At 40.7% G+C, this 27935-nt stretch overlaps 1 protein-coding gene across 12 annotated transcripts; it reads right to left on the reverse strand.

The window, feature by feature from the left end:
* Window positions 1-193: 193 nt before the first annotated feature.
* Window positions 194-27852, reverse strand: UBLCP1 (ubiquitin like domain containing CTD phosphatase 1). Of its 12 annotated transcripts, none has more exons than XM_072989976.2 (12): window positions 27760-27852; window positions 21036-21215; window positions 19985-20076; window positions 17025-17110; window positions 16814-16929; window positions 13914-14012; window positions 12621-12658; window positions 10177-10275; window positions 8740-8856; window positions 4770-4897; window positions 3591-3668; window positions 194-1247 (listed from the first exon to the last, which is right to left on the reverse strand). In XM_072989976.2, exons 2-11 carry the CDS (start codon window positions 21187-21189, stop codon window positions 3596-3598), a joined length of 1002 nt encoding a protein of 333 aa, XP_072846077.1. In that variant the 5' UTR covers window positions 21190-21215; window positions 27760-27852; the 3' UTR covers window positions 194-1247; window positions 3591-3595. The 12 variants fall into 12 exon arrangements, with proteins under 12 accessions (XP_072846077.1, XP_072846079.1, XP_072846078.1 ...); XM_072989978.2 differs by having other exon boundaries at window positions 27756-27805; XM_072989977.2 differs by having other exon boundaries at window positions 27616-27803.
* Between the last annotated feature and the right edge of the window lie 83 nt (window positions 27853-27935).

The following is a 27935-nucleotide window of genomic DNA, read 5'->3' on the forward strand; positions in this document are numbered from 1 at the left end:
ACACAAGCTCTTGTGGATTTTTTTCTGGACTACAATTTAGAAAAGCTCACACTAAAATCTGTCAGTCCTAAAGGTGCTACAAAACTTTTATTTTCTCTTTTGTTGAGCTGAAACAGAGTAACATGGCCCCATTTTTGAAGATTAAGAGAAACCTGAGAGCATGACAATGAAATTGGAGAACAAGAGACTATAGTTTTTAAGAAACAGCATTTTTTTATTATTCTTGGCGCAGCCTCTATAGTTCCTTAAGAACAATACAAACTACCTGGATTTGAAAGGCTGCCTTTCAAATGCAAGAATGGGATGATGAGGGACTGCCAGCAATGCGAGACAGTAAGCACATCACACTTTCACAGTGTAGGTTAAAGTTGCGTGATACTTTAGAACAGCTGTGGCTGAGTACTGCGATCAAGGGAGCTTGTATCCTGACAAAGTATAACTAATTTCGTGCTTTGAGCTCTTTCAGTCTTTAGCTCTCTTCAGGTGTAAACTTTTCCTCTGGTTAGAAATATTTTTTATTAAGAAGAAAAGAATACTTTTCAACCAGACATTAAAGTATTTTTTTTTTATTCTTCCTCCTCTCCTAACAGTTTCACAGACGAGATCTACACATAAAGGCACATTCGCCCTCTAGTGGTGTTTGCCTTCCTTAAAACTGTCTTGCACAAAGGAAACAACTTCACATATTAATACATAATTAGACAGCTTATAATTCATAGATTTAAATACCATAACAGGAAAAGGAAATTGTTCCAAGAACGGAGAATGCCAAAAGTAGCTTCAAAATAAACATCTCTGTTTGGAAGTGTTTTTTTCTTTTCTTTTTCTTTTTGGTCTGACATTTGTTCCATCCCCCTCCTCCGTTAGAAAAACATGGCCTCTTAAAACTTGGAGAATACTACAGAAGCAGTAAAAGTGACATGGTTCTAAATGATAACATCCGAAATAAATGCAAGAAAGATGAGCCAGTCTTCCATTCTGCTGTCAGTGCTGGTCTTCAAAAAAGAGGGGGAGGGGGAGAGAAAGAGAGAGAGAGAGAGAGAGAGAGAGAGAGAGAGAGAGAGACACGCAGAACTAGAGCAAACCAAAGGGAAGACCAGGTATAAGCAGTCGTTCTGCTCTTTAAGTCAGTGTCCAGCACTACTTTATTCTAGATTAGACAAGAGGAGAGGTCAGAGGGTCTCTATGTTCTGTTTGGTTTCCATGTCACAAATTAAAGCTATTGTCCTTGCTTCTTTGAAAGGTACCTAAAGAAAAAGCCAAATATTCAATATTTATAATATGATTGGACATTTGAGGAAACTGCATTAACATGTAGTACATAGTCAAGAATACTGTGCTGTTACAACCTGTAGAATTATTACCATGATGGTCAGAGTCCAAGTAAATATCCTCCCTGAAGCAGGACTACAAGAGATTATGGATTTGGTAGTGTTTCTTTGTAGAGGATTCCATACAGAGCCTAACAGGCAGAGACTACCCATAATCCCTCGCAATTCCCACAGACCTTAATCCCTGGCCAACCCATTTCCCTTGTCTTCTGCACAGGATGACAATGGTCATCTGAGAAATTTCAAGAGAAATGTAGGCAACCACCTGGCAAATATCCTTTGATTTCCTGCACTGAACAGAGGGTTGGACCCAATGGCCTTATAGGCCCCTTCCACCTTCATCATTCTATAATTCTATGGTTGCTGGAATCTGAATTCATTAGTCTTGAAAACACCTTTGTTTTCTTGATTAAAGACTTCAGAAGTCAGGTGGAGAAATTCCTGCACACTGTTGGAGGTGTAGTCCACAAATTCACATAGTACTGTGTGGTTTAGTACTCAATGACTCAGAATTCCATCAAGGGCATACTTAGTGGCTATTCACTGACCCATGTTACACCATTTCACTTACGATGGTGTAAATTTTCAATTGGATGGATAATTATATTCCAGAAATCTATGTAGTGGTAAAAAAACAACAACAACAGAATCCTAGGTATCTAGAATGGCCTTTCTGAGTTTTCGGAGAGGGGGCTAAAACTCCTAGCAGCCCTACACATTACACATGCTATAGCCAATGTCGAGGGAGTTGTAGCCTATATATACGTCTAGAATTACCTACTTGTGTCTTAGAGACTGACATACTGATTATACAGTAAGATGATCTGGGCAAGACAATGCAAGACAGTGACACTTTTGCTGAAACAAATACTGAAATACGCACACTGTTACTTTCCATTTTCTGTAAGCCTTAGAAAAATAGAAGCAGCTTTGATTTAGAAGGATCTTTTTTTAAAAAAAAAAAAATGACATACACAAAATCTGATGTCCCATAAATTGTTGGCTGAGCCTCATTAAAAACCTATATCACCGAAAAAGAGTTCTCCATGATTCCATAGGCTTTGAGTGGATAGCACAACTTAATGTTGTAGCAGGGGAAGCAAACTTTGAAATTACCATTTTCATTCAATTTAAGATCCAACCAGTACAATCACACCAAGTATGTAAAGATGGATTTCAGCAACCTGGTATCTGAGATCTCAAAACACTACAGATGGGCACCATCCTCTGACCAAAGTACAAAAATTGGCCGAATCAGAGGTACCCCTGTAATTACAGGGCAACTACAGGATGCATTGAAGAATTTCTGGTCACACTTGGTGCAAACTGTTACACCTACAGTGTTGATACATTTGAAAAGCATCACAGCTATTTGAATGGAGGAAAAAGGAATGGAAAGCATACACAGTGCCAACAGACAGAGCTGCTGGTGCCAAAGGAAAATGTGAGTGACAAGTGAAGCCCAAGAAGTCCCCTGAACATTGTGCTGGGCTGCTGGACAAAATAAGGGAGTTCCATCACTCTCCAGATGTCAGTTAGCTAAAATCTACTTTTTAGTATTTAACTGTTAGAACTGAGTGTGTATGACTTGTGGAAGAATACTGAGTAAATTTGTATAGAAGAGCTTTGTACAGGCATACAATGGATAAATCTGCTGACCTTTATGTCACAACAATGTTGAGTTTTGATGATCTCACAACAATGAGGGTTTCAGGGTCCATTCAAATCCTCCCTTTTTGTGAAGGCTTTCACGGCCGGGATCTAATGGTTGTTGTGGGTTTTTTGGGCTCTTTGGCCGTGTTCTGAAGGTTGTTCTTTCTAACGTTTCACCAGTCTCTGTGGCCAGCATCTTCAGAGGACAGCACTCTGGCCACAGAGACTGGTGAAACATTAGGAAGAACAGCCTTCAGAACACGGCCAAAGAGCCCGAAAACCCCACAACAATCTCCCTTTTTGCTTCTTTTTTTACTTATTGCTGCAGTGAGTAGTGCAAATACCACTGCCAGCTGACCCTTATTTCACAGGGTCTCTATGAAGCCAGCTCTCCTCTGTGGAGTAGCTTGTTTAATGTAATGGACCTATCAATCTTTTTGTCTTCTCCTTTTTTCAATTGTTGTTACGGTATGGTAGTACAAACAGAGGGAGGAAAGGAGCTCCCTGCAGGTAAGGGGAGAAGTGAGTAACTCTAGAGACCACATCTATATAGGATCCAGGACAGGAAGGAGCTGGACAGTAAGGGTACAAGTAAATCTCAAGTACCAAATTTAGATTGCCACACCATGTATATTGCTTGCAGTTAGTAGAATTCTGAGAACTGCAGGCATCTCCAACCCAAATCTGAAAAAAAATCACATACACTGCTGAGGACATCAGAAGCCATCAAGAACATTGTGGTTACTCCTTTTATCAGCTGTGATATTAGCTGATGTCATTTGTTCTTGATTTAATGATTTCCATTGTTTGATTTCTTTTTTGTTACTTGATTTTATTGCTTGTTAGCCACACAGAAGAGTGCTATGCACTAATAGGGTGGTAGACAAATGTATGAAATAAAGAAATATAAATGTATGAAATTACATGATATGGCAAAGCCCTGGTAACAGGCACAATGGTTACACCAATTGTTTTGGTTATTTCATTGTACAGTATTATGGCTTCAGCCCTAGTGTATTCAGGAATTCAGAACAACCACTCTGTGTTCACCTCCTAAAACTCCCTGTATTGAGTGGAAAAGTATGAATAAAAGCCATTTCAGAAAATTTCACACATTTATATTTCTTCATTACATATATTTACATATCACCCTATTAGTACATAGCACTGTTCTGGGTGGTAGTGCTTGAACTCTGTTCAAGAGTTCATGTGTATATGTTTGTCTGTACACAGTTAAAACACTTCCTGGGGATTGGAAAGCCCTGTTCCAGGAAGGGCTGTAACGATATACAGTCAGAGCAAAAACTGGGAAAGACACTTTTAAAATGACAGTTTTCGGAATCTCCCAGTCAACTTGCCTGAATGCCTAGGGATTCTGAGATTTTTAGTCCAGAACTAATGTTTCCAAGCTCAATCATTTTCCAGACTTCGCTGCTTAATACAAGGCTAGAAGTGAGTGGGCAAAATTAGCATGCATGGCTGGCTGTGTGTCCATGAATGAAACTCCCATTCGCCTGAATATAGGACAACTATCCTTTCTGCTTCCCTAAACATCTGTTATCTAGAAAAGCAAAATGTCAAATAAACTGAGCTGCCACTTTAAGAATATATTCTAACATTGTCAATGAAGGCCAGAGACTGCAGTTCTCGTAACAATTGCTACAGGAAATGCATGTCTCTTGACCTCTGGTTAACGTTCATAACCATTTTGTTCAGGCTTAGAGGCAGGGCCATTTGACCCAGCTGTGATACAGCATCAGGCAGTAACAGCATTTCAGTCCTTACCTTTCCCAATGTTTGTGGTTCAGCTCCAAAAAGTTATCTAATTTTGCTATTTCCTTGAGATACTGAGTAAGTTTTAAAAGCTCTTTATCTTTATCTCTGTTTAAATGTGCTTTCATGAAGGGTTTTATCTGTGGAGGAAAAAAAACAGGTGCAAATGACACTTTAAAAAAGACCGATTGAACCTAACATGTTAGCATTCATTAAAAAGATTAGGCTACCTTATTCTGTAGCACAGGTTTCTCTGGCTATTGCTCCTTCCTAAATCCTGGCAACTTGCACCCTTCTCTTCTAGCAGATGCCTACACAGACATTTAGCAACTCCTACAGATTCCATGCAAGGATGTGTTTTAGGGGTTGAGTTTTTTTTATCATTCTTCTGTATGCTATCCATATCCACTTTGCAGCTCAATAGATCAAGCTGTTGGACCATAAATAAATAATATTTTTACAAGTGACAGAGCCACTTCCAACAACATCCACAGCTCAAGATCTTTTCTGTTCAAATTAGTAAATTCTTTGTTTGCTTTGAAAAGTTTGTCAGGCCTCTCTTGTGATGGGAGCTCAGAACATTGGCACTCTGCACTGAGAAACTACATTATTGCCTCTGTAGCTAATAGACCGTGTGTGTGTGTGTGTGTGTGTGTGTGTGTGTGTGTGTGTGTGTGTGTGTGTGTGTGTGTGTGTGTGTGTGTCCTTGCCTTGTTTAAAGGGGCGGACCATAGGCAAATCCATCAGCTATCAGCAGTTTTCCAACAGGCCCTTTAAGGTGAGGCAAAGAAAGGACTTTAGCATAGCAAGTCACAGCTAGAGTAGGCCCATTTGAATCAATGGAACTCATGCAGAAGTTGATTCAATGGGTTTACTCAAATGCAATTTGCTATGCTAGGCCACTGGTTCTTAACCTTGGGTTACTCAGGAGTTTTGGACTGCAACTCCCAGAGGCCTTCACCACCAACTGTGCTAGCTGGGGTTTCTGGGAGTTGCAGTTCAAAAACATCCAAGTAACAAAGGTTAAGAACCACTGTGCTAGGCAATAATTTTGGCTAATAACAAACACAGCATATGCAAATCTAGAGGGCAAAGACTTTTCAATCAGCAATAAGTTGCATCCTCTGATCTGTTTTAAATAATTTTTTGTTTGTTGTTTCTTTTGGTTATACTGTATACTTCTATTGCTTTAAACTGTTTATCATAGTGGCGGTCCTGTTATCCTCCACATGTATGAGGGCAACACAACTGGAACTTTCCTCTCAACCACTGGTAATCAAATGCAATTAGATAGTGACTGCATAAGCAAAGCAAAGCAAAGTGTGCTGCTTATATACTGCCCCATAGTGCTTCAAGCACTCTCTGGGCGGTTTACAAGTTAATTAGGCAGGCTACACATTCCCCCCTCCCCCAGCGAACTGGGACTTATTTTACCGACCTCGGAAGGATAGAAGGCTAAGTCAACCTTGAGCCGGCTACCTGAGATTGAACCCTGGGTCATGAGCACAGTTTTGGCTGCAGTACAGCAATTTAACCACTGCACCACAAGTGGTATAGGATTCAAGATTTTGCATAAGACAACTCACTGTTTATAACCAACCCTATACTGTCTGCTGAGACTGTCAGGGCATCTGAAGAAACCAAGCAATGGTCTGCCACAACACTGTCACTTGAGACCCCCTCATCATCACGGTATCTCCCCTGCCAAGCACCGTATTTTTTTGCTCCATAAGACGCACCTCTCCATAAGACACACCAAATTTTTAGGAGAAGAAAACAGTTAATAACTGTTTTCTTCTCCTAAAAATTTGGTGAGCCTTATGGAGAGGTCCGTCTTATGGAACACACCCTAGGACCCTTTGGAGGCTCACCCTGCCCCCCCCCGGGAGCCAGAGGGGGCAAAATCGCCACCTTCTCGGACTCTTCTGAAGCTTCCCAAGCCTCAAAAGAGTCCCAGAAGGTGGCGATTTCGCCCCCTCTGACCCCCAGGGGGGCAGGGTGAGTCTCTAAAGGGTCCTAGAGTGTGTTCCAGGACCCTTTAGAGACTCACCCTGCCCCCCTGGGGGTCAGAGGGGGCGAAATCGCCATCTTCTGGGACTCTTTTGAGGCTTGGGAAGCTTCAGAAGAGTTGCTGAAGGTGGCGATTTTAACCACATTGGGCCCGTGGGGGGTGGGGGGAGCATCACAAGGGTCCTGGAAGGCTCACTTGGACCCTTGTGAGGCTCCCCCACCCCCCCACGGGGCAGGCGCGGGTGAAATCGCCAGCTTCCAGGACCTTTTCTGAGCCTTTCAAGCCTCAGAAAAGGTCCTAGAAGCCGGCGATTTTGCCCCCGCTGGCCCCGTGGGGGGTGGGTGGGAGCCTTGCAAGGGTCCTGGAAGGCTCACACGGACCCTTGCGAGGCTCCCCCCAAAGGGCCAGTGGGGTGAAATTGCCAGCTTCGCTCCATAAGACACACAAACTTCCCACACACAAACTTTTTTTGGGGGGGAAGTGCGTCTTATGGAGCAAAAAATACGATATTTGAGACCCAGTGGGATTTAAGTTGAATGAGTAAGGACCTGGGTCTCTTTCTTTTCAGAGCATGTACTCTGCTGGTACTCTTTGGTATTACAGCCTTTTGTTTTATCCCACATTGCTGTTGGCCTGCGGATTCAGCTACTCCTTTCAAGAGGATACAAAATGACCCATGTGTGCTTAATTCTTAGGGGAAAAAACACGTGTAAGTAGGATGACCACTACATCGCTGTTGTAGCAATATGCAGTAGTGACCATGTCCTTCTGAGAGGCTTATGAAATTTATCCCAACACACTGCTTGTCACATTTATCAAAGGGTTCCAGACAATAAGTTAATCCCTCATGGAATTGTTGATTAAAGTCTGTTGCCTGTGGTAGAAGATCTGATCTTGATTCCTTCTATAGCAACATTTCTCATAAACAGTCACCTCCAATTTGTTTTGCTGTCAGTAAAGCCTGAGCTTCAGCAGCACGCTGGCTCTTGTTTTCCCAAGAGAAGGCAATGATACCATTCTGTCAGCATCACACTTTGTCAAGTCTCCATCCAGTTGAGCAGTACTTTTAAAGCAATTTGCACTTGCCTCTTACCATTTCTCAAAAAGGAGGGAGATTTCACAGGGACAAGAACTAGCATCATGAGAGTCAAGACATCTTTTCTAGGACCAACACTTCCCAAAAGCCCTGAGATATTTGGGAAGCAGGGAATACAGGGACAGAAAAATATTAACATATGACTTTGACAGCCACTTCAAAACTTGATACACACAGTACATTAATTTCATTCAGATCAAATTTTTCCCCATCTGACCAAGGTATTTCTCAAGCCCCTGAAAAAGTCTTTCTCACTGGCTTTTTATTACAGCAAAGGCACCCTAAGCCATCTTTTAACTGATCACTAATGTCACAAACAGGAAAACGATTTCCACTGAAGACAATTTTTGCTGAGCACAATGGGCATAAATATAGTAGCTGTTGTAGTAGATAAGACTACAACCTTATGGCTAATTGCCTGAGAATAAATTCCACCCAATGCATCATAACATACTTCTGGGTAGAGAAGTAAAATTCTTTGGACACTATGCATGAAATAAATTCCAACTATCATCTCTTCATTTCAGAATGCTGTTTTAATGTATTATTCTACTAAACGATGAACTCGCCCTCTATAGCAAGATATTTGCAGCTCCTTCAAACACTGTCACATCAAAAACTTTGTAAGCAACCACAGATCTTGACAAAACCAACTGCAAAGATGGAGGAAGGAGACACATAGACAGTGGTGTGATTGTCCAAGTTGCATAACTTACAATCCTATACCAATAGTGCAGACAGGATGACAGATGTGTCCAATGAGTGAAATATAAGTGAGTAAAACCCCTTATCTTTGACATAACTTTCCAGATGTGAACCTATCTGAACATCATCCTTTACACAGACAGCATTTTCGCAAGAACTTTAGAGATTACCTTTAGTCCATTTTGGGGGTTCATCAGAAAATTCCGTCCAATGTCATCAAACATAATAGTATTTTTCTTGTTGTAGTATTCTGAAAATTTGCCCCATATGACCCCAAGAGGTTTCACCTATGAAAGCAAAGCCAGTAGAAATGATGATGTAAAATAGTATCTCAACACCAGAGTCAATTATTTATTTTTCTAATGTTGCCATATAAAGTTATTTACTATCTTTCTTCTCCACACCTTAAAAAAATCAATGTTTGGAAAAGAAAATGTTTGTAACAGTATCAATTGGGAATAAACTCCACTTAATTCAGTGAAGCTAAATACTGATCCAGCAGGCAGGATTGCACAGGAATATTTCCATTTTGCAAATAAGGAATGATGGCCTGAAAATGGGGGATCTAAGGAAGACCTGGGATAAATGTAGGTTTTCCACTACCTCTGAGGGAGATGCTTTGCTGCAAGTGATAACTTCAGTTTCTTTTAATAAAAATATTGTGTTACACATTCAGAAGAAAAGTACAAAAGTGTTAAAATCATTTTAATTTTCATGAAATGAAAGAAAGTGAGTTCAAAAATATTCAAGTTAAACTAGCGTTGCTCTTCTTTTTGCTCTATAGCAGCCCTTCTCAACCTTTTTTTTATCACAGCAATAAACACAATATGAAAGAAATATAGACTGAATCAGGATTGTATATGTTGCATAGCAAACCTTCTAAGCTGTGTATGAATACTTGTTTCCAGTCTGCAGCCCCCTTCAAATGTGCCAGGACCTCTGGGGCCCCCTATTGTGAATGGTTGCTATACATTAAGGAACATTTTAGATACATCTGTGGAAGGACTATCTCTAATGCTTCCCTAAAGTAGGCTTAGTTTCTCAAATGCAGTTCACCATCATCACCAAGATCAAACCTATGTAAACTCCTCAGCATGCAGTTTACTATGGTTCATATAGTAAGATTCCTGAAGAACAGATCTGAGCAAATATACCAAGCTGCATGTGAGAAAAGAATCTGATTTCTTAAGTTCCCTAGAGATTCATTTGGTTACTCAAGTTGTCTCGATACACTTTGTCACTCTTGATCTGGGCAACCTCAGAAGACTCAAGTAAGGAAACCAAGCTACATTTCTATTATTGCACATGGCTTAGCACACTAATTCAAGTCATCTAGGACTGTTGTAACTCAGGCATCTTGCCAAGATTAAACTGTTACTTTGGAGACTTTTTTCCACAGTACTTGTTCACAGCTTGTTTAAGGTCTAAACAGCTTACACTAAGCTTTTAAGGAAGGATTCTGAGGAGCAAAGATTTCTGCTTCAAAGGAAGATGTTGCAATAGATAGCCATTGACATTAGAATTCTGCATTTTTAGAAAAGTGTATGTTATTCTTCTAAACCTAAAGAAAACAATCCCATATAGAAGGGGGGGGGAAATGTCCCTACATCAATTAATCCTCGTCTTGGAGTATGCACAGTTATCATGGCAGCACTGTCCAACATAAAGGTGATCTTGTAGTTTGCATTGGTGCTCACTCCCAGCTCCTGCAATACAAAACAACAGCAACAAAACGTGATGACATGTTGCACACTGGGTACTCCACCACTGCAACTTCTGAAGCCTAACCTTGTTAAGTGACAACACTAAAGGACAAAAACAGGACATGCTAAAAATAGACATCTACTCTACTCTCCAAGGAGATTTATTACGATGGGGTGAAAGCTATATTACAACTTGCTATGACTCAATGCAATCTTAGAGCATAAAAATAGTTGCTTTGTGTAAAAGGCAGGTTTGGATCTGTCTTGTTCTTCTGAAATAGCAAGAAAAAACAAGATAGCATTCTTACCCATGAAAGCTGTTGAACTATCTGCCTTTGCTAAGCTACAGTATTCTGGTCAAAGAAAGAACTGCCATTTTTAATTTTTAATTTCACTTTCCATTTCACTTCCCATTACACTCAGCCTCAGAAGCAATAGTAAAATAGATAGGTTGTCCGAGAAAATGACATTCAAGAATTCAAAGGGGTTGCTATTTAAAAATATACTAACTTTGTGGGACATGAAGCTACTTCTAGAAACTAAATCTCCAAAGGAAAACAAGTTATTTGGGGCTAGAAAAAAATCTTGTCTGCAGCTGTACAGCTTAGTATTGTTTCAGTTTTTGAAAAATGCTTCCAAAAGTAAAGTGTGTTCAGATCATGGGGGTTGGATATTGGTATGGAAGGAGCACATTTTGGGCTCAGCGGCATGTTGCACAGGGAACCAAACTGGGCTTTTTACATTCAAAAGCTCATAGCCATCCACAGTATTTCAGACCTGATAAACTTACCAACTTAATTGATAAAATCCCAGTGCTGTGGCAACTTTGTTTTAAAAAATCGTATTAGTTATTGAGCTTCCTACACCTACATTACAGTGTATGAAATCCTGCTGCTCAGCTCTAACTATACAGTGGGGAATGGCATCAATAGCAGCAGCAGATTGTTGCTGATTAAATGCTTAATTTTTTTTTTTTTGGAGCAAGTAGGGCTTGTATACAAAGTCATGTGCACCCTGAAATCACAAAAGGAAACGTTCAGTCCAAGGCAATCTGCTGCTACCAATGAAGTCATCCCTATTGAGTGGATGGACCATGCCCAACAGGATTTTGGCCTATACCAAACATCATCTTGAACTATCATATGCAAGTGCTTGATTCAATGTAAAGCAACGTCCTATGTTCTTAGCAGGAGTGTAAATTTTCATACATCATATTTGCTAAGACAAGAACCATCACACACATTATTTGCCAGTTGGGGAGCACACGAGGAGCAGCAGAGGAGAGATAAGATCGCTTCCTCTTTCTTCTATTGCATTCCACTGTTCTATCAGTGCAGGTCCACCGTGGGAAACTGCCCTTGAAAACCATGGGCATATTACATTAATTCACTGGCTGAAGTCCTATTGCTTAGCATAATAAGTCACATTAGAGTAAACCCACTGAATCAGTGGAGATTTGGTGAGTGTACTCCTCCACAGGTTCCACTGATTCAAAAGGAATCTAGTTGCAACTTACTATGCTAAACAATAGAATTTCAGCCACTGAATATACCACATGTGGCAGGCAATTAACATGAACTGGAGAGAGGAGCAGAGCAGAGGGAAGCAAATTTCCTCTTCTCTCTTGCTCCCTACCCACCTATAGACCCTTTGGGAAAAATTGCCACAGAAATGCTGCAAAGAGTCTGGTGGGAAAGGATACAGGGCTGTGTTTTTATGGTTCTCAGTTTGGCAGTTACCTAGCAGCTGAAGATCTCTTTGAAACAAGAGATGTAATAAGATGAAACAAGAGACTTTGCCAGGCACATTCTTTCAAAATACAAGTCCCCATGATGTCATAGGCAAATTTGCTCTTTACATCATTATTAAACTAAATGCCCTACGTGAATGGTGGAACAGTTTTCTCAAGACAAATCAGGGAGTTGTTCCGACTGACTGGGACATCTGAGTTGTCTCTGTGAATGAAAGGGCCTGTTGTGTTCACAGAAAGGGCACTGATCCAACAAAGGGAGGAGTCTTTCACCCAGTACTCTTCTTTCTCTCCACAGTCCTCAGTGATCTGAAGTTCCCTCACCTCGGTTTTTAAGTGGTGAGTGGGGCTTCTGGGGCATCATCAGAAACACCCTCCTACTTTCACAGATCCATCAGTAGGAGCACCCGAAAAGCAAAGGTCCCCTCATGTGAATTTAAGATCCAAGCCAAATGTGATGATGCCACCTTAGCACTTGCCACAGAATTCTGCATTACAGTTAAAAGACCCTTCACACTTTTTGGGTACAGAGCATTCAAAGAAAAGTCTAGCAAACAAATCTCATAGACGAGCCAAAACACATATTCATTGAACTTACTTTCATTTTAGCTTCAATCCACTTCATATTAGTAGCAGCTGAAAAGGAGGAGAAAGGAATTTTGAAGCGTATAAGCACAGATGAATAGACATGCTGTTATTAAAACATATTTTTCCTATCACATAATCATTTCCTAAATATGAGTTACTTGTTATTCATGGACTACATAATCCAATCTTTTTAAGATACAGCAATGCCCCTATAACCTGTAATGGTTTTTAGTTCTGCTCAACTCACTCCTTATTCATGGCAAGCAGGTCATCTAATCTGTTCAAGCAGACTGATTGTGTGAACTGAGTCACTTGCCAATCCCACACGACCCTGTATCAGAGGAGTTTTTTTTTAAAAAAAAACACCATGAATTACTCTAAATTTGTTGAAATAGAATGCACGTGGCATTTTATTTACTAATGAGAAACAAATTAAAATATGTATGTGCAGCACAGTAATACTCTGCTTAACCATTTGGTTTGACAAAAGTAGGATCAATGGGAAAGACTAGAGCTAATTCTGTAAAACAAGAACACAAAACAAATTGCATCTTAATAAACTGGTGCAGTAACTCCTATACAGTGGCTAAAGTCTAGTGGGAAGTCACAACTAAAGTAGGCCCATCAGATCAGTGGAGAATCTGGTGAGTCAACTCCTCCATTAAATTTCATTGCTTCAGTGGATCTAGTCGAGGCTTACTGATAGATTTCAGCCAGCATTTTGCATCTCACAGCCTAGACCCGCAGAACCATGCACATAATTGCACATACTCCAAAGTCAAATTTGCATTATTCTGTTCATCTACACACACACACACATTCCCACAATGCAATATAACAAATCTTGTCTGAAATTAAATTATTGGAAGTTTCGTAAACAGTCTCTGAGAAAAATGGGGATCCACCATTTAGAGGGAAATGGCTAAAGAGTCCACTAAGCATCCCCAAGGGCTACTTGGCTTACAGTACCCCTTTAAATTGCAGCACACATTAACTGCCAGAAAAGGTTCATGAGCAACTTTCCCCAGAGAATACTGTGCTATATCACAGTTGTTATGGTGGATGTTTGCATGTGCACAGGGATTTTGTGCTTACTATTCTACACAAATTAAAGCTTCCATTTAATCACCTCTTACGACTGCCAAATGAGATCAGACAGGTGACTTGAGGAATTTAACAGAGGAGAAAAGATGAGCATCAAGAGCCATGGAATCTGATGACATCTCTAAAGGGGATGTCTGTGTTGTAAATAACAATAGCAGTGACATCAGAAGAATTGTGATATGCAAGGTAAACAACTTACACCAAATAACTATGTCATAATCTTCATAAGCAGATGTCAGGAACTCATGAAGGTATGGCCTCATCAGCTCAACCCCAGTTTCTGCACATGACCTGTGGTCTGAGAAGAAATTCAGCCTATTTCAGTGGTTCAGCATTTTCTTCTAATTTGTGCTCTGTTACAGACCTACCCCCCCACCCCAAAGCAATATGTATAGAACACCCAAAACTGGACTGCCTGGAGGATTTGCAGTAAGGCTAAAACTTCACAAATCAACTGTTTGGTAAAGAAAGGGAAGCACAATGGCTAAATCTGGCCCACCCCTGCTCCCTGAGAGGCAAGAATTTTAATCTTTTCAACCTCTTTGAAGAGCTCCAGGTGTGCAGCACTACAGGTTGGACTGAAAAAGAGAATTGTACATACAGAAGATATTTGGCCAAAGGTTTCCCCAGCACAGTTTAAATGAAGACATGATCTGAGACAAGTGAAAAGTTTCTTCACCTGAGCAATAATGTCAGATGACATGAAAAATAAATGATCCCATTCATGGTCGAAAGCAACAAGAACTCTGTCCCTTCTGTATATCATTTTTCCAGCTTGCTACTATGCGTGTTCTTATCCCATCCTGCCTCTTCACGTTCTTCCTCTATGTATTAGTGTCAGCATACAATTTGTAGTTAGCCTACTAATTAATTAAGCAGCTACACTTTTTCATTACAAATGGAACAGAGGACTATAATTTAATTACAGTTTATTAACCATAATCTTGAACATGAAGACTGGACAGAGCCAATGATTTCAGGCTCCCATACATGTTAACAGAAGTCTGAATCAAGATTTCTCTATGTAGCTGGTCCAAATATTCAGAATCTCCCAAAGTTTTTGCCAAAAATCAGGTTTTTCTACATACGTTGGTCCTCACAGTAACCTCGTAAGTATAAGGAAATATATATCCTAAAAACACATACTGAGTCTATCTAGCAGGGATTCAGTAAAAATGGATGAATAATAGTCATTGGTAATGAAAAATATTAAGAGACCAAGATTTCTTGTACAACAAACACTAGTTCATCAAATGAATCCACAAAAGCATATTGCGCAATACATACAGTATATCACATGAGTGTGTATCCCCTCACATTTCATAAATATTTTAGTATGTCTTTTCATGTGACAACACTGAATGAATGACACTTGGCTACAATGTAAAGCAGCGAGTACAAAGCTTGTATAACAGTGTAAATGTGCTATCCCCTCAAACTAACGCAATACACAGCCATAAATGTCTAAACCGCTAGCAACAAAAGTGAGTACACCCCTAGGTGACAATGTCCAAATTGGACCCAAGTAGCCGTTCTCCCTCCTTGGTGTCATGAGTCCCGTTAGTGTCAAAAGTCTCAGGTGTGAAAGGGGAACAGGTATTATCGCTCTCACTCTCTCAGACTGGTCACTGGAAGTTCCACATTGCACCTCATGATAATGAACTATCTGAGGATCTGAAAAAACCAATTGTTGCTCTACATGAAGATGGCCTAGGCTATAAGAAGATTGCCAAACCCCTGAAACTGACCTGCAGCACGGTGGCCAAGACCATACAATGGTTTAACAGGACAGGTTCCACTCAAAACAGGCCTTGCCATGGTTAACCCAAGAAGTTGAGAGCCAGTGCTCAGCATCATATCCAGAGGTTGGATTTGGGAAATAGACATATGAGCATTGCCAGCATTGATGCAGAGTTTGAAGGGGTGGGGGTGAGCCTGTCAGTGCTAAACCATATGCCACACACTGCATCAAATTGGCCTCCAGGGCTGCCATCCCAGAAGGAAGGCTTTTCTAAAGATGATGCACAAGAAAGCCCACATACAGTTTGCTGCAGAGAAGCAGACTAAGGACACGGATTTCTGGAACCATGTCCTGTGGTCTGATGAGACCAAAATAAACTTATTCGGTTCAGATGACGTCAAGCACGTGTGGCAGCAACCAGGTGAGGAGTACAAAGACAAGTGTGTCGTGCCTACAGTCAAGCATGGTAATGGGAGTGTCATGAGTGCTGCCGGTACTGGGGAGCTACAGTTCATTGAGGAAATCATGAATGCCAACATGTACTGTGACATACTGAAGCAGAGCATGATCCTCTCCCTTTGGAGACTGGGCAGCAGGGCTGTATCTCAACATGATAATGACCCCAAACATACCTCCAAAATGACCACTGGTTTGCTAAAGAAGCTGAGGGTAAAGGTGATGGCCTGGCCGAGCATGTCTCCAGACCTAAACCATATTGAGCATCTGTGAGGCATCCTGAAATGGAAGGCGGAGGTGCGCAAGGTCTCTAACATCCACCAGCTGTGTGATGTCGTCATGGAGGAGTGGAAGAGGACTCTAGTGGCAACCTGTGAAGCTCTGGTGAACTCTATGCCCAAGAGGGTTAAGGCAGTGCTGGAAAATAATGGTGGCCACACAAAATATTGACACTTTGTGGCCAGTTTGGACATTGCCACTTAGGAGTGTACTCACTTTTGTTGCCAGCAGCTGTGTGTTGCGTTATTTTGAGGGGACAGCACATTTATACTGTTATACAAGCTATATACTCACTTATAGCCAAGTGTCATTTCTCCAGTGTTGTCGCATGAAGTTATACTAAAATATTTATGAAATGTGAGAGGGTGTACTTACTTCTGTAATATACTGCACATACATCCTCAAGATGCTGCAAATTTTGTTATTGCAATGGAGAGAGTAACTATTCCTTTTGGTTGTTAAATGATTTGCTTTGACATTTTTTCTTTTTCAAATACTATATTAGAAGCTACTTTATAAGGATAAGAATAAACAGAGATAGAAATAAATTAATCAAACAAATAAGCTGGTTATAAAACTAAACTGAGTACAGAACAAAACTGAACCTAAGATATATCACTTACCAAATAGTGTGTAATCAACATCCAGAACCAACAATTTCTTTCCTTCTCGTGGCGGATTCAATATTTCCACTTTGTACTCCTTAACTCTACGGGATATTTTTAGTAGATTTTCTTCCCTAAATATAAATAACATGAATAATATATGGTTGCTACACCTTTATTTTATTATATAGAAATCATTCAGTTATTTCTCCACACAGTAACAATTCACCTGTTCTCTACTTCAACAACTTCCTCTTCAATATCAAAATCATTAACAACATCTTCATTATCAGGAGGTGGCCCAAGGACATCTTCCTGTATTAAAGGTAATTAAAAGGAAGGGAACAATTAGAGGGTTTTCTCCTCAAAAATGTGTTGCACAAAAGCCAGAAATGGACACATTTGAAAAGAATACTGGCTTATTGTGAATGTGCTTCATGCTAGCATATACATCCTGTTCACACCTGTCTGGCTCTTTCTGCTAGCAAGACTGGCTAAACAAACCAAAATAGTTTGCTTCACATGTCATCAGACCCTAGGATGTTGGTTTGTAGTTCCCAAAAAAACCCACGATTTGTAAACCAAGTACAAACCCTGTTTTATAACCCTGGCTTGTAAAAAACACAAAAGGCTAGGTCCCAGGTTCCAATGACACATAAATGGAACATTTTTTGTTCGTTTGTTCATCTGTTCTTCTAAGTAGGAGTAGAGAAGAGGACTGACTCTCTGGGTTCATAGTAAGACATGATGAACCAGAATCCTAACTTGCTATTATGGGTGTATTTATTTATTTAATTATTTACAAGACCTTTTTAACCGCACCATTACCAGTGGTCTCTGAGCGGCGTACAACAATATTAAAACTTTAGAAAAACATTTAAACCATTAAAAATACCCAATATTATAATAATACCCTATCTTAAAAGTCAATTTATCATTAATAATTCCTGGTGCTCATATGGCCAGCTAAAGGATACTATTTAATTAAAATGCTGGCTAAACAGAAAGGTCTTTTGCCTGGCGCTGAAAAGCCAAAAGTGTCGGAGCCATGCAGATCTCTATAGAGAGGGTGTTCCAAAGTTGGGGGGCATGCCATCCCCCTCACTTCTTTCAGGGATGGCACCTTTAGAAGGGCCTCATTTAGGCAATGATTCATCATTCCCTGCCCCAAATCTACATTTTTGCTAGATGTTTGCACCTTCAGAAATATGAGCCATACTTTATGCTGAGCCAAAATATAGTTTGGTTTCTGTTCAAGAAGACAGTATAAACTGAATTAAAGTTGGCATCGATAATAAAAAAAGAACAAAGTCATATAGCCAGATGAACTGGAAAGTGAAAGCAGCCATAGAGGAAAACATAGGACATTTTCTACACATTTTAACTGTATTGAAAAAAATTTTGTTACAGCCAGAGAGAAAAAAAAGGAAAATATTTCTGAAGTTCTCTAAGCCAGTGGTACACAACCTTGGGCCTCCAGATGTTCTTCGACTACAACTCCCAGAAGCCTTCACCACAACCTCTGCTGGCCAGGATTTCTGGGAGTTGAGATCCAAGAACGTCTGGAGGCCCAAGGTTGGGGACCACTGCTCTAAGCAATACAGTCAAGGAACTGAAGCCAGGAGCATGGAGAGAGTTTAACAAACAGGGGTTTTTGAGGTTAAGGGGAAGGGAATCTCATGAGTGAAGCTGCAAGTGAAAAGGCACGTGCTTACACTTTTGGGCATCTACAGTTTTCTATGCTGCAGTCATGCTCTAAATCTTATGAACTTTCCAGTGTAGCCTACACTCAAAGATACACAGACTACAGTGGGTTTGGAAGAGGCAGAAACTTCTGTTACCAGCATAACCCCCTTGATGTTGGCTGATCTCATATCTGCTAACAAAACCGAGGGCCTGTTCCCACTGCTGGGATAAACTGGTCGAGGGATCATTTTCTTGGATTTGGACTAAGCCTGAATCCAAAACCTTTGTGGTGGTGTGTGCATCCTCACCCTGCTGATTCAGGCTCCCTGCTGCCACCACGTGCTCCCCACTGCCATCACTATCGCTGCGACCATCTCCTATCAAGTGTGTCCAACGGGGGCCGTTGGGGAGAATGGAAAGAGAAGGGGAGAAGGATATGAGGGAAAGAGGCAAGGGGTGAGGCTGTGGATGGGTGCCTGAGGGAGTGTGCACCAAGCATGTGGGGGGAGGGAAGACCAGACAGGCAAAAGAGCAACCAGGCAGGCAGGGAGAAGGCAGCATATAAGCGGGGGGGGGGCGTTATCAGGAAGGTGAAGGGGGTGATCAAGTGGGAGGGACAAGTGAGGAGGAGGATAATCAGGCAAGTGAGGGGTGAGCAAGTAATGGGGGCAAGGAGTCCAGCACTGACTTTTCAGCGCACCTGGTGCTTCTTTTTTTAAAAAAAACTCCTGCCCAGCTGGTAGCAGGAATTTTTTTGAAGAGGATGGGACGTTCACAAATCCGCCCCAAAATAAATGGACCTCTGGCAGGGGAGCAGAAAAACTCACTGCCCTGGCACAGTGCTCCACCCGTGCATGCCTCTCATGTGTATGCTAAAATTTTATTCTTTTTTAAAAAAAGGATAACCTAGTAAAACAGCATGGAGTTTTGTCAGTGGGATCAAGCCTTGAGTCTTAGGTCACAACTGCTGCACTGTGGCTGAAATCAGCCAGCAGAACCACCAAAAGTGCGGCAGAGAAGGGGAGGCACTGAGTTATGATGGATCCACACACACGTCAGAACTCTCTGCCACTGAGCTGGCACAAAGCTAGGCCAGGGCACTAAATTCCAACAACCCCAAGATGGGAGGGATTTGAATGCAATTCAGCCAAGCCTCAGCTCCCTGGGTTGGATAGGAGTGTGTTTTAAGAAGATAATGTTTTAAACAGTGAGAGAGGAATTATGGAGAAGACTGAGATGGACTTGCACAAGGGTTTTTATATAGTGTGACTGTCTAAATAGTTTACAATCAGCACAACAATAAATCAGCAAGAAGATCAACATTAACATGGAAACAGCTACTGAAGACAGCACTGAAGCAATAATGTATTTTTTCAGTCAGGTTTTTGATTGACTTCTTTCTAAAGGCTGCCAACAGTCTATGGGAATAAAAGTAGATTTTTACACAGTGTATTTTAAACAGTAGAAATTTGTGTGTGCATTTAATACAAAAAGGTATTTTACCAAGCTTTCCTCACGAGTCCCCATCATCATAATTTTAGTATTAGGTTTTAGTTTTAATGATCCAAGTTTTACGTCATTCTCTGCTGGTTTGCCTGGAAAATACAGAGATTACAGCTTCTTCTGTGAACACAAACAATTGTCTCTGAAATTGTTTTTCCCCTCTTTTCACATGCTCACAATACAACAATTGTAAACACTGACATATTAAGGACATTATAAAAGTACTGTCTCTTAATGAACAAGTTGTCTGCTAGTACACATTCACACTAGTGGGATCCATATGCTAGCACTTAGCTTTTCTATGTTAAGTTGGGATTTTCAAGCATTCTTCTTTCGTTTTAGGTCATGCCCTCTATTTCCAAGATTACCTTTTGCCAGAGCAGTTCACAAAAAAGGATGACTAGAATTGAAATCCTAGAGACAGGACCTTCCCAATGGTCATAGTCAAGCTGGGAAATATCTTGCCATATAAAGTTTGGTTGGACCTTTTAAAAAATCACTTCTGGCTGGCCTCTTTGGTTCTGGCAAGTTTTTCCACTGTCACATAGATCAAAGTTCCTAGAATTTCTTTTATATAGTTCTACTATGTTTTGTTGATACCACCATTCTATGTCCAAGTTGCAAATTTAACTTAGGTAACCCTATCCCAAATGATAAGTGCTAAGCACTTCATTCTACGTCACCTACCACCTGGCATCCCTATCATAAATGTTGAACTACAGAAGACTTGAGAGCAACACACCCTTTAATCTTCAGCCATGCTGGGTGGGACTTTGCCTCTCTCTTAAACAGTGTACACATACCATCACTTAACAGTACTTCCACGTCTCCACTCTTCCTTTGCAGATGTGTGTTAACACATTGGTGAACCTTTCCATTAGTTAACATAGGACTGAACTCATCCAATCTGTTCGATAGGATATACTTAAAACCTATGTCAAATTAATTCAGTAGACATGTATAGATATGTCTCAACATCTTACCCATTTAGCAACAACCTCTGGTTTAACAATCTCATCTGACGATGAAAACAATGGGAAAAGAAAAATACCTTTCACTTTAAGTCCAAGAAGCTTTTGGCGCTCTGGTAGTACCCCAGTGAGTCCTTTGAGAGACTGCTTCAAATCCAGCACTGTATCCTCTTCCGACAAGGTGGTTATCAAAAATTCTTGACCACCCCATTTTATAATAAGAGAGACAGCCATGTTTGCAACATATGTTCAAAATAAATCTGTGGGCAAGCAAGAAATGATTGTCAATGAATTTCAGAGCTCCATCTTGTTTTCTGATCTACTTGGAACAACGGTCTAAATCAGGGGTCTCCAGACTGCAACCCATGGGCCACATCCAGCCTACCTTGCAGTTTTATCCAGCCCGTTCCCTTCAGGTGGGTGGGTGGGTAGACGTATGTGTGGGCAGGGGGGCGGCTGCACGAACAGATGTTCCTATGGCCCTCAAAAATGTGAGCAATATACAGTGTGGCCCTCAATCTCAAAAGTTTGGAGATCTAAATAAATGTCTATGCTCAGGCTCAAATTGTGTACAAGTTAATTGAAAACACGTCTCATTGAATTCTACACAAACAGAGGATCAGATTTTAAGAACCTAGCAGGACATTTCTTAGATCTACAAAGGCTTGTGCCAGATTAACTATATTAGTTTTTAAGATAAAATTGGTTGTTTTTGCTACAGCAGATTAACACAGCTATTTATATAAATTGCTTTCAACTTATGGCAGGCCTATGAATTAATGCCTTCTAAATGTTGCCTCTACTAGATGCATATCTTAATGTGGTGAAAAATGGGAAACAGTTAGAGATAACTACCAATAGTGCTGCTCCAAATGAAACAACTGGACTAAATCTGAAAGAAAATTCACCTACTGATTTGCACAGATATAAAAACAAATCTGAAGCTTCACAATACATATTACTGGAACCTAGAATATTGTAAGTATGAATCAAGCCTGAAATTGTAGCACAAGAAAGGAAATGTACAAATATCGCAATAGTATTATTGTCTAAAGTTGATGATTTCCTAGAAATACCTTTTTGCAAATTTTTATAAACAAATATAAAACATATATAATTTATTTAAAAATATAAAACATTTATATAAATATTATTACTGTCTTATTCAGTTGTAAACTGTCCAGTGTGGCATTTGGAGCCAGATGGGTGGTATACAAATTAAACAAATAAACAGGAAGATTTATATAGTCCAATCCTATACACATCTACTCACAAGCTCCCCACACCAGGCATTCTTCCAGGTAAATATGTATAGCCAGAGGGGAGTTTGGACTAGGGCTGGGAGAAGATAAGAAGCAATCGTAATAATGTACTACATTTGCATTTCTGATACTGTAATCTGTCCATATGCAAACCAGCACCAAAACTGATGCAGCATCATAGGAGGCTCAGAAGTCTCAAGAAAGAATACAGTACCCGTAACTAAACAGCCAGCACAAGTTGCCTATATGCAGAACTGCTAATAAAATAAGCAAGCAAATAAAACGGATTCTTTCTCACTTAAGATCTGAGTAAGAATACACAAACAGTCTTTTAATCACAAATAAGTGCTTTGTATACTCCACCTACAGGACACATTATACCAAAAGCAGCCAACCATTGAAAAGTTCATTTGAAAGGTCTAATTAAGTCTGCTTGCAACATGATTCCTGGAGGAAAGCTTAACACAACACATAACAATCAGGATATAATACAGACAAGCCTGCCTGCACTTCCAGTCTGCACTGTGACCATTCTCATTTCAGCCAATGCAGAATGCTTGACTGTAAGATTATCTAATTGTTTGCTTTAAAGTAATATAGGCTGGATGTTACCAGTGTAGCCCTCACTACTCTATAAGAAATAAAAAATTGCCTTTCTATCTTCTTGTTAAAACCTGGCTGTAGGCAATTACAAATCAAAATTATTACTAATTAGTTTTGGGTAATGAGTAAATGATAAGTAGTTACACGTTACAGTAAAACTAATAAAGCAAGTAGTTTTAAAATTACTTTAAGCATAATGATAACTTTTTAAAGCTACTTTCCAAAAATAATTTTAAAGTACATTTGAAGAAATTTTTAGAGACATTTTAATGGAATAGTTCATGCTATGTGCAATTCTCTTATGAAGCCTAAGTCATAGGAGAAGTGTTCCTTGGCTTTTTGTATTTTGGTAAATACAAAGAAGCTATGGGCTAGGCTGTGCAGGGACACCCAAGACGGAGAGGTCATAGTGGAAAATTCTGACTAAACACAATCCACCTGGAGCAGGAACTGGCAAGCCACTCCAGTATCTTTGCCAAGAAAACTCCATAGACAGAAACAAAAGGCTAAATGATATGACACTGGAAGATGAGCCCCTCGGGTCAGAAGGCGTCCAACATGGTACTGAGGAAGAGCGGAGGACAAGGACAAGTAGCTCCAGAGCTAATGAAGTGGTTGGGCCGAAGCCAAAAGGACGCTCAGCTGCGGACATGCCTGGAAGTGAAAGGAAAGTCCGAAGCTGCAAAGAAAAATACTGCATAGGAACCTGGAAGTAAGATCTATGGAGTAAGATCTATGAACCTTGGTAAGCTGGATACGGTCAAACAGGAGATCGCAAGAATAAACATTTACATCCTGGGTGTCAGTAAACTAAAAGGGACGCATTAAATTCAGATTATCATATCTACTAATGTGGGCAAGAATCCTGTAGAAGAAATGGAGTAGCCCTCATAGTCAACAAAAGAGTGTGAAAAGCTGTACTGGGATACAATCTCAAAAATGATAGAATGATTTCAATAGGAATCCAAGGCAGACCTTTCAACATCACCGTAATCCAAGTTTATGCACCAACCACCGATCGTTGAAGAGGCTGAAATGGACCAGATCTATGAAGACTTACAACACCTTCTAGAAGTGACACCAAAGAAAGATGTTCTTCTCATTCGAGAGGACTAGATTGCTAAAGTAGGGAGTCAAGAGATAAAAGGAACAACAGGTAAGTTTGGCTTGGAGTTCAAAATGAAGCAGGGCAAAGGCTGATAGAGTTTTGTCAAGAGAACAAGCTAGTCATCACAAACACTCTTTTCCAACAACACAAGAGGCAACTCAAAGGAAACAAAATGCAAGGGAGATAGGGAAAGTTACAGAAAATTGAATCCAGACTTCCAAGGAATAGCAAGGAGAGACAAGAGGGCCTTCTTAAATGAACAGTGCAAAGAAATAGAGGAAAATAATAGAAAAGGGAAAACCCAGAGATCTGTTCAAGAAAATTGGAGATATTAAAGGAACATTTTGTGCAAAGATAGACATGATAAAGGACAAAAATGGGAGGGACCTCAAAGAAGCAGAAGACATCAAGAAGAGGTGGCAAGAATACACAGAGGAATTATACCAGAAATATCTGGATGTCCCAAACAACTCAGATAGTGTGGTTGCTGACCTTGAGCTAGACATCCTGGAGAGTGAAGTCAAGTGGGCCTTAGAAAGTTTGGCTAACAATAAGGCCAGTGGAGGTGATGGCATTCTAGTCGAACTATTTAAAATCTTAAAATATGACACTGTTAAGGTGCTACATTCAATATGCCAGCAAGTCTGGAAAATGCAGCAGTGGCCAGAGGACTGGAAAAGATCAGTCTACATCCCAATCCCAAAGAAGGGTAGTGCCAAAGAATGCTCCAACTACTGTACAATTGCACTCATTCCACACGCTAGCAAGGTTATGCTCAAAATCCTACAAGATAGGCTTCAGCAGTATGTGGACCAAGAACTCCCAGAAGTACAAGCTGGATTTCGAAGGGGCAGAGGAACTAGATACCAAATTGCTAACATGCGCAGGATTGTAGAGAAAGCCAGAGAGCTCCAGAAAAATACAGTACGTATAACCGCCAGGGTAATCCAGGCCTTCTGGGACTGCAACTCCCAGAAACCCTGGCCAGCACAGCTGGTGGCGAAGGCTTCTGGAAACTGTAGTCCAAGAACACCTGGATTACCCAAGGTCATCTCTAAGAGCCTCCATTTGTTTCTTAGTTATATTGTCCTTCCCCTTTCCTTCAGTGAGCTCTTGGTACTTGACTTTCCTTTTCAACAACATGCTCAGAAAAACCGTTGGGTCAGAAGACAGACAGAGAGCCAATCCCAACGTTACCCAATAAATCTCCCAGTTCCCAAGTACAGTAACCACTACACCACACTCTCTGGAAGTTGAGTCGTGGCAACTGGACTTCTCGTTAGGTTGAAACATTTCGCTCCTCATCTAAGTAGCTTCTTGGGTCATGGATGAGGAAGTGTATGGAAGTGAGAGCTGGACCATAAAGAAAGCTGACCGCCGAAGAACTGATGCTTTTGAATTGTGGTGCTGGAGGAGGCTCTTGAGAGTCCCCTGGATTGCAAGGAGAACAAACGTATCAATTCTGAAGGAAATCAACCCTGAGTGCTCACTGGAAGGACAGATCCTGAAGCTGAGGCTCCAATACTTTGGCCATCTCATGAGAAGAGAAGACTCCCTGGAAAAGATCCAGATGTTGGGAAAGTGTGACGACAAGAGGAGAAGGGGACGACAGAGGATGAGATGGCTGGACAGTGTCATCAAAGCAACCAATATGAATCTGACACAACTCCGGGAGGCAGTGGAAGATAGGAGGTCCTGCCGTGCTCTGGTCTACGGGTTAACAAAGAGTCCGACACAACTTAACGACTAAACAACAACAATTTTCATAAACATGAAAACTCTGTGGGAAATGGGAATGGTGAACTGCTGCTTAAATATCTCACAAACTTTAAAAACCTTATCAGGATCTCAATATGTTAAGAAAGACTTGATGGCACCTGGCAGAATATATTTGTAAAGTGCAATATCCATGTGGACTACTAGAAAAAAACCAGAGAGTTAATTATTTAGCTTGCAGGCAACTATTAATAATTATGTTTCATCAAGATTCTGACTGATGGCAACCCTTTCACAGTTTTCTGTAGTTTTAAAGTATTTTGACATGGTTATTAGACCCTCCTCCTGGTGGCACTCCAGAACCATGCAGCTTTCTCAAGGTTGCATAGCTGCTATATACACTATAGTGCAAACACTTGCAGATTGAAATCAGTGATAAAAACAGGAACACCCTGGGTGCCCAAGACTAATGAGTAAGGCAATGAGTTCCTCCAAAAAACTAAAATTCAACAATTTTGTTCTCATACTTCTATTCTGCTACCACAGTGAACAATGCTCTCAATTCCTACAGAGCTACAAAGTGATTGATATTATGGGTACCCTTAAACTTCAGGATATACACAATAAGACATACATAAACCACCAATATAAGATTAGATACTTACTCACCAAAATCCTGTTGTTTGGTGCAGTAAATTGCCCCAGAGTAAGCCCACCACCTCAATGGGGGTTTAAGGAGCCAACCCCATAAGCTCCACTGATTCAAGTGAGCCTACTCTAACTGCCACTTTATTATACTAAAGTAAATCACAAGAGTAGACCCATTTGAATCAATGCAATTCAGAGGAATTCACTTATCACATCCCCAATGACTCAATGAGCCTACTTTAGTGCCATTGACGATGCTAAGCAACAGGATGTTGACCACTATGTCCTACAACACATGTGGGTAATTGTAGCCCTCTAGTTATATCTCTGAAGAGGGACCTGATCACACCTCAAGCCGATTTGTCAAGCCTGCAGCATCCTCTACCTTAGAGTTAACATCTAGCCAGGATTATTTTCAAACTTTTATGTTTCTCATTTTACCTCAGATTCAGGAATACCTATCATCCCACAGGCTCCTGAGGACTCAGAAATGTCTCTTTTAAGGATATTTTAGGAAATGCTATAAAGATATTACCCAACCCTGATTTTGGACCACTGTGTCCTACAACATAGTCCTGTGAAGGTTTTTGGCCTATAGCACCCATCAGCCATAGCCTGCACAGTCAATGCTGAAGGATTATGGGAGCTGCCTATCCGTCTTCTAAAAGTTTACTTGAATTCAGAAACTATACCTTGTTTCAGTAAAGTATTTTCAGTTTTAAGAATCAGATTAGGCAAATCCTGATCTTGTAGTTCTACTGAGTTCATTGAAAACACCTGCCAGGGAAACATTTCCTTTCAGATGCAGTTCAGTTATGGAGACAAGTTTGCATGGAAAAACATCCCCTGTTCCATTTGTGACAACATCATTCAGGAGTGGCCTTTTTGTCTCAAATTTTAGAGAGCAATTCCCAGCCAGTGCGGGCAATCTTGGCTGATACATTCTAACCGTCTTACCTCCTATGTTTCCTGAAACAGAAACAAAATGACAGAACAAGCCACACCAGGGAGGACTTTCTCTTTATGCACTTCTCCATCACCTCTTACCCACAAGAATACTGCAGTATGTGCTATAGTACAAGAAACATAGATCAGTTCACTTTAGCACTCCTGTGAAGGCAGAGTGCTATGATATAATTAATATAATATAAAGCTTAAAACCCCATTAAATGCAGATTTCCTTGGAAAGAAGCGCAATAGGGCTTAACAACCCTCGAATTACTATCTACAGCCGTTACAGCATAAGAGACCTCTCAGAGACTGGGCTACCACGTCCATTGCTGGTGGGGAGACTATAGGACACTCCTTGGTTGTAAGGTTTACCCCTTAATGTCATCACCGGCCTCTGGTGATCTAAAACGGGAAGGAACACTCGCTCTCTCTCGCTCTCTTTTTGGGCCTGCAAGAGCAGCATCAGCTCCGGCTCCACCAAGCAAAGAAGAAGGACCACAGCCCCTTCTCACCCACCAAGCGATCGTCCCGATAACCAGAAGTGGGCCCCGCGCGAACCGGAAGTCCTCGGTGAAATCCCTGAATGTGACGAGCGGGTCGGTTGAAAACATAGAGGTAAGAATGAGAGAGTGAGACGTCCCAGCCCCAGTGTGCATGATTTTCGAGTTCACGTTGGCGGATCCATTTTTAAA

This window comes from Pogona vitticeps, chromosome 2 (assembly GCF_051106095.1).
Source record: "Pogona vitticeps strain Pit_001003342236 chromosome 2, PviZW2.1, whole genome shotgun sequence".
NCBI classification, from domain to species: Eukaryota; Metazoa; Chordata; class Lepidosauria; order Squamata; family Agamidae; genus Pogona; species Pogona vitticeps.

Bases quoted from the DNA above. Each gene is read 5' to 3' on its own strand.
- UBLCP1 (XM_072989976.2), bottom strand. From the start codon at position 21,189: ATGGCTGTCTCTCTTATTATAAAATGGGGTGGTCAAGAATTTTTGATA. The intron at 20,077-21,035 runs GTATTTTTCTTT...TGTATTTTCCAG, and splicing joins TCTTGGACTTAAAGTGAAAG to GCAAACCAGCAGAGAATGAC. The intron at 17,111-19,984 runs GTAAAATACCTT...CCTTTAATACAG, and splicing joins GGACTCGTGAGGAAAGCTTG to GAAGATGTCCTTGGGCCACC.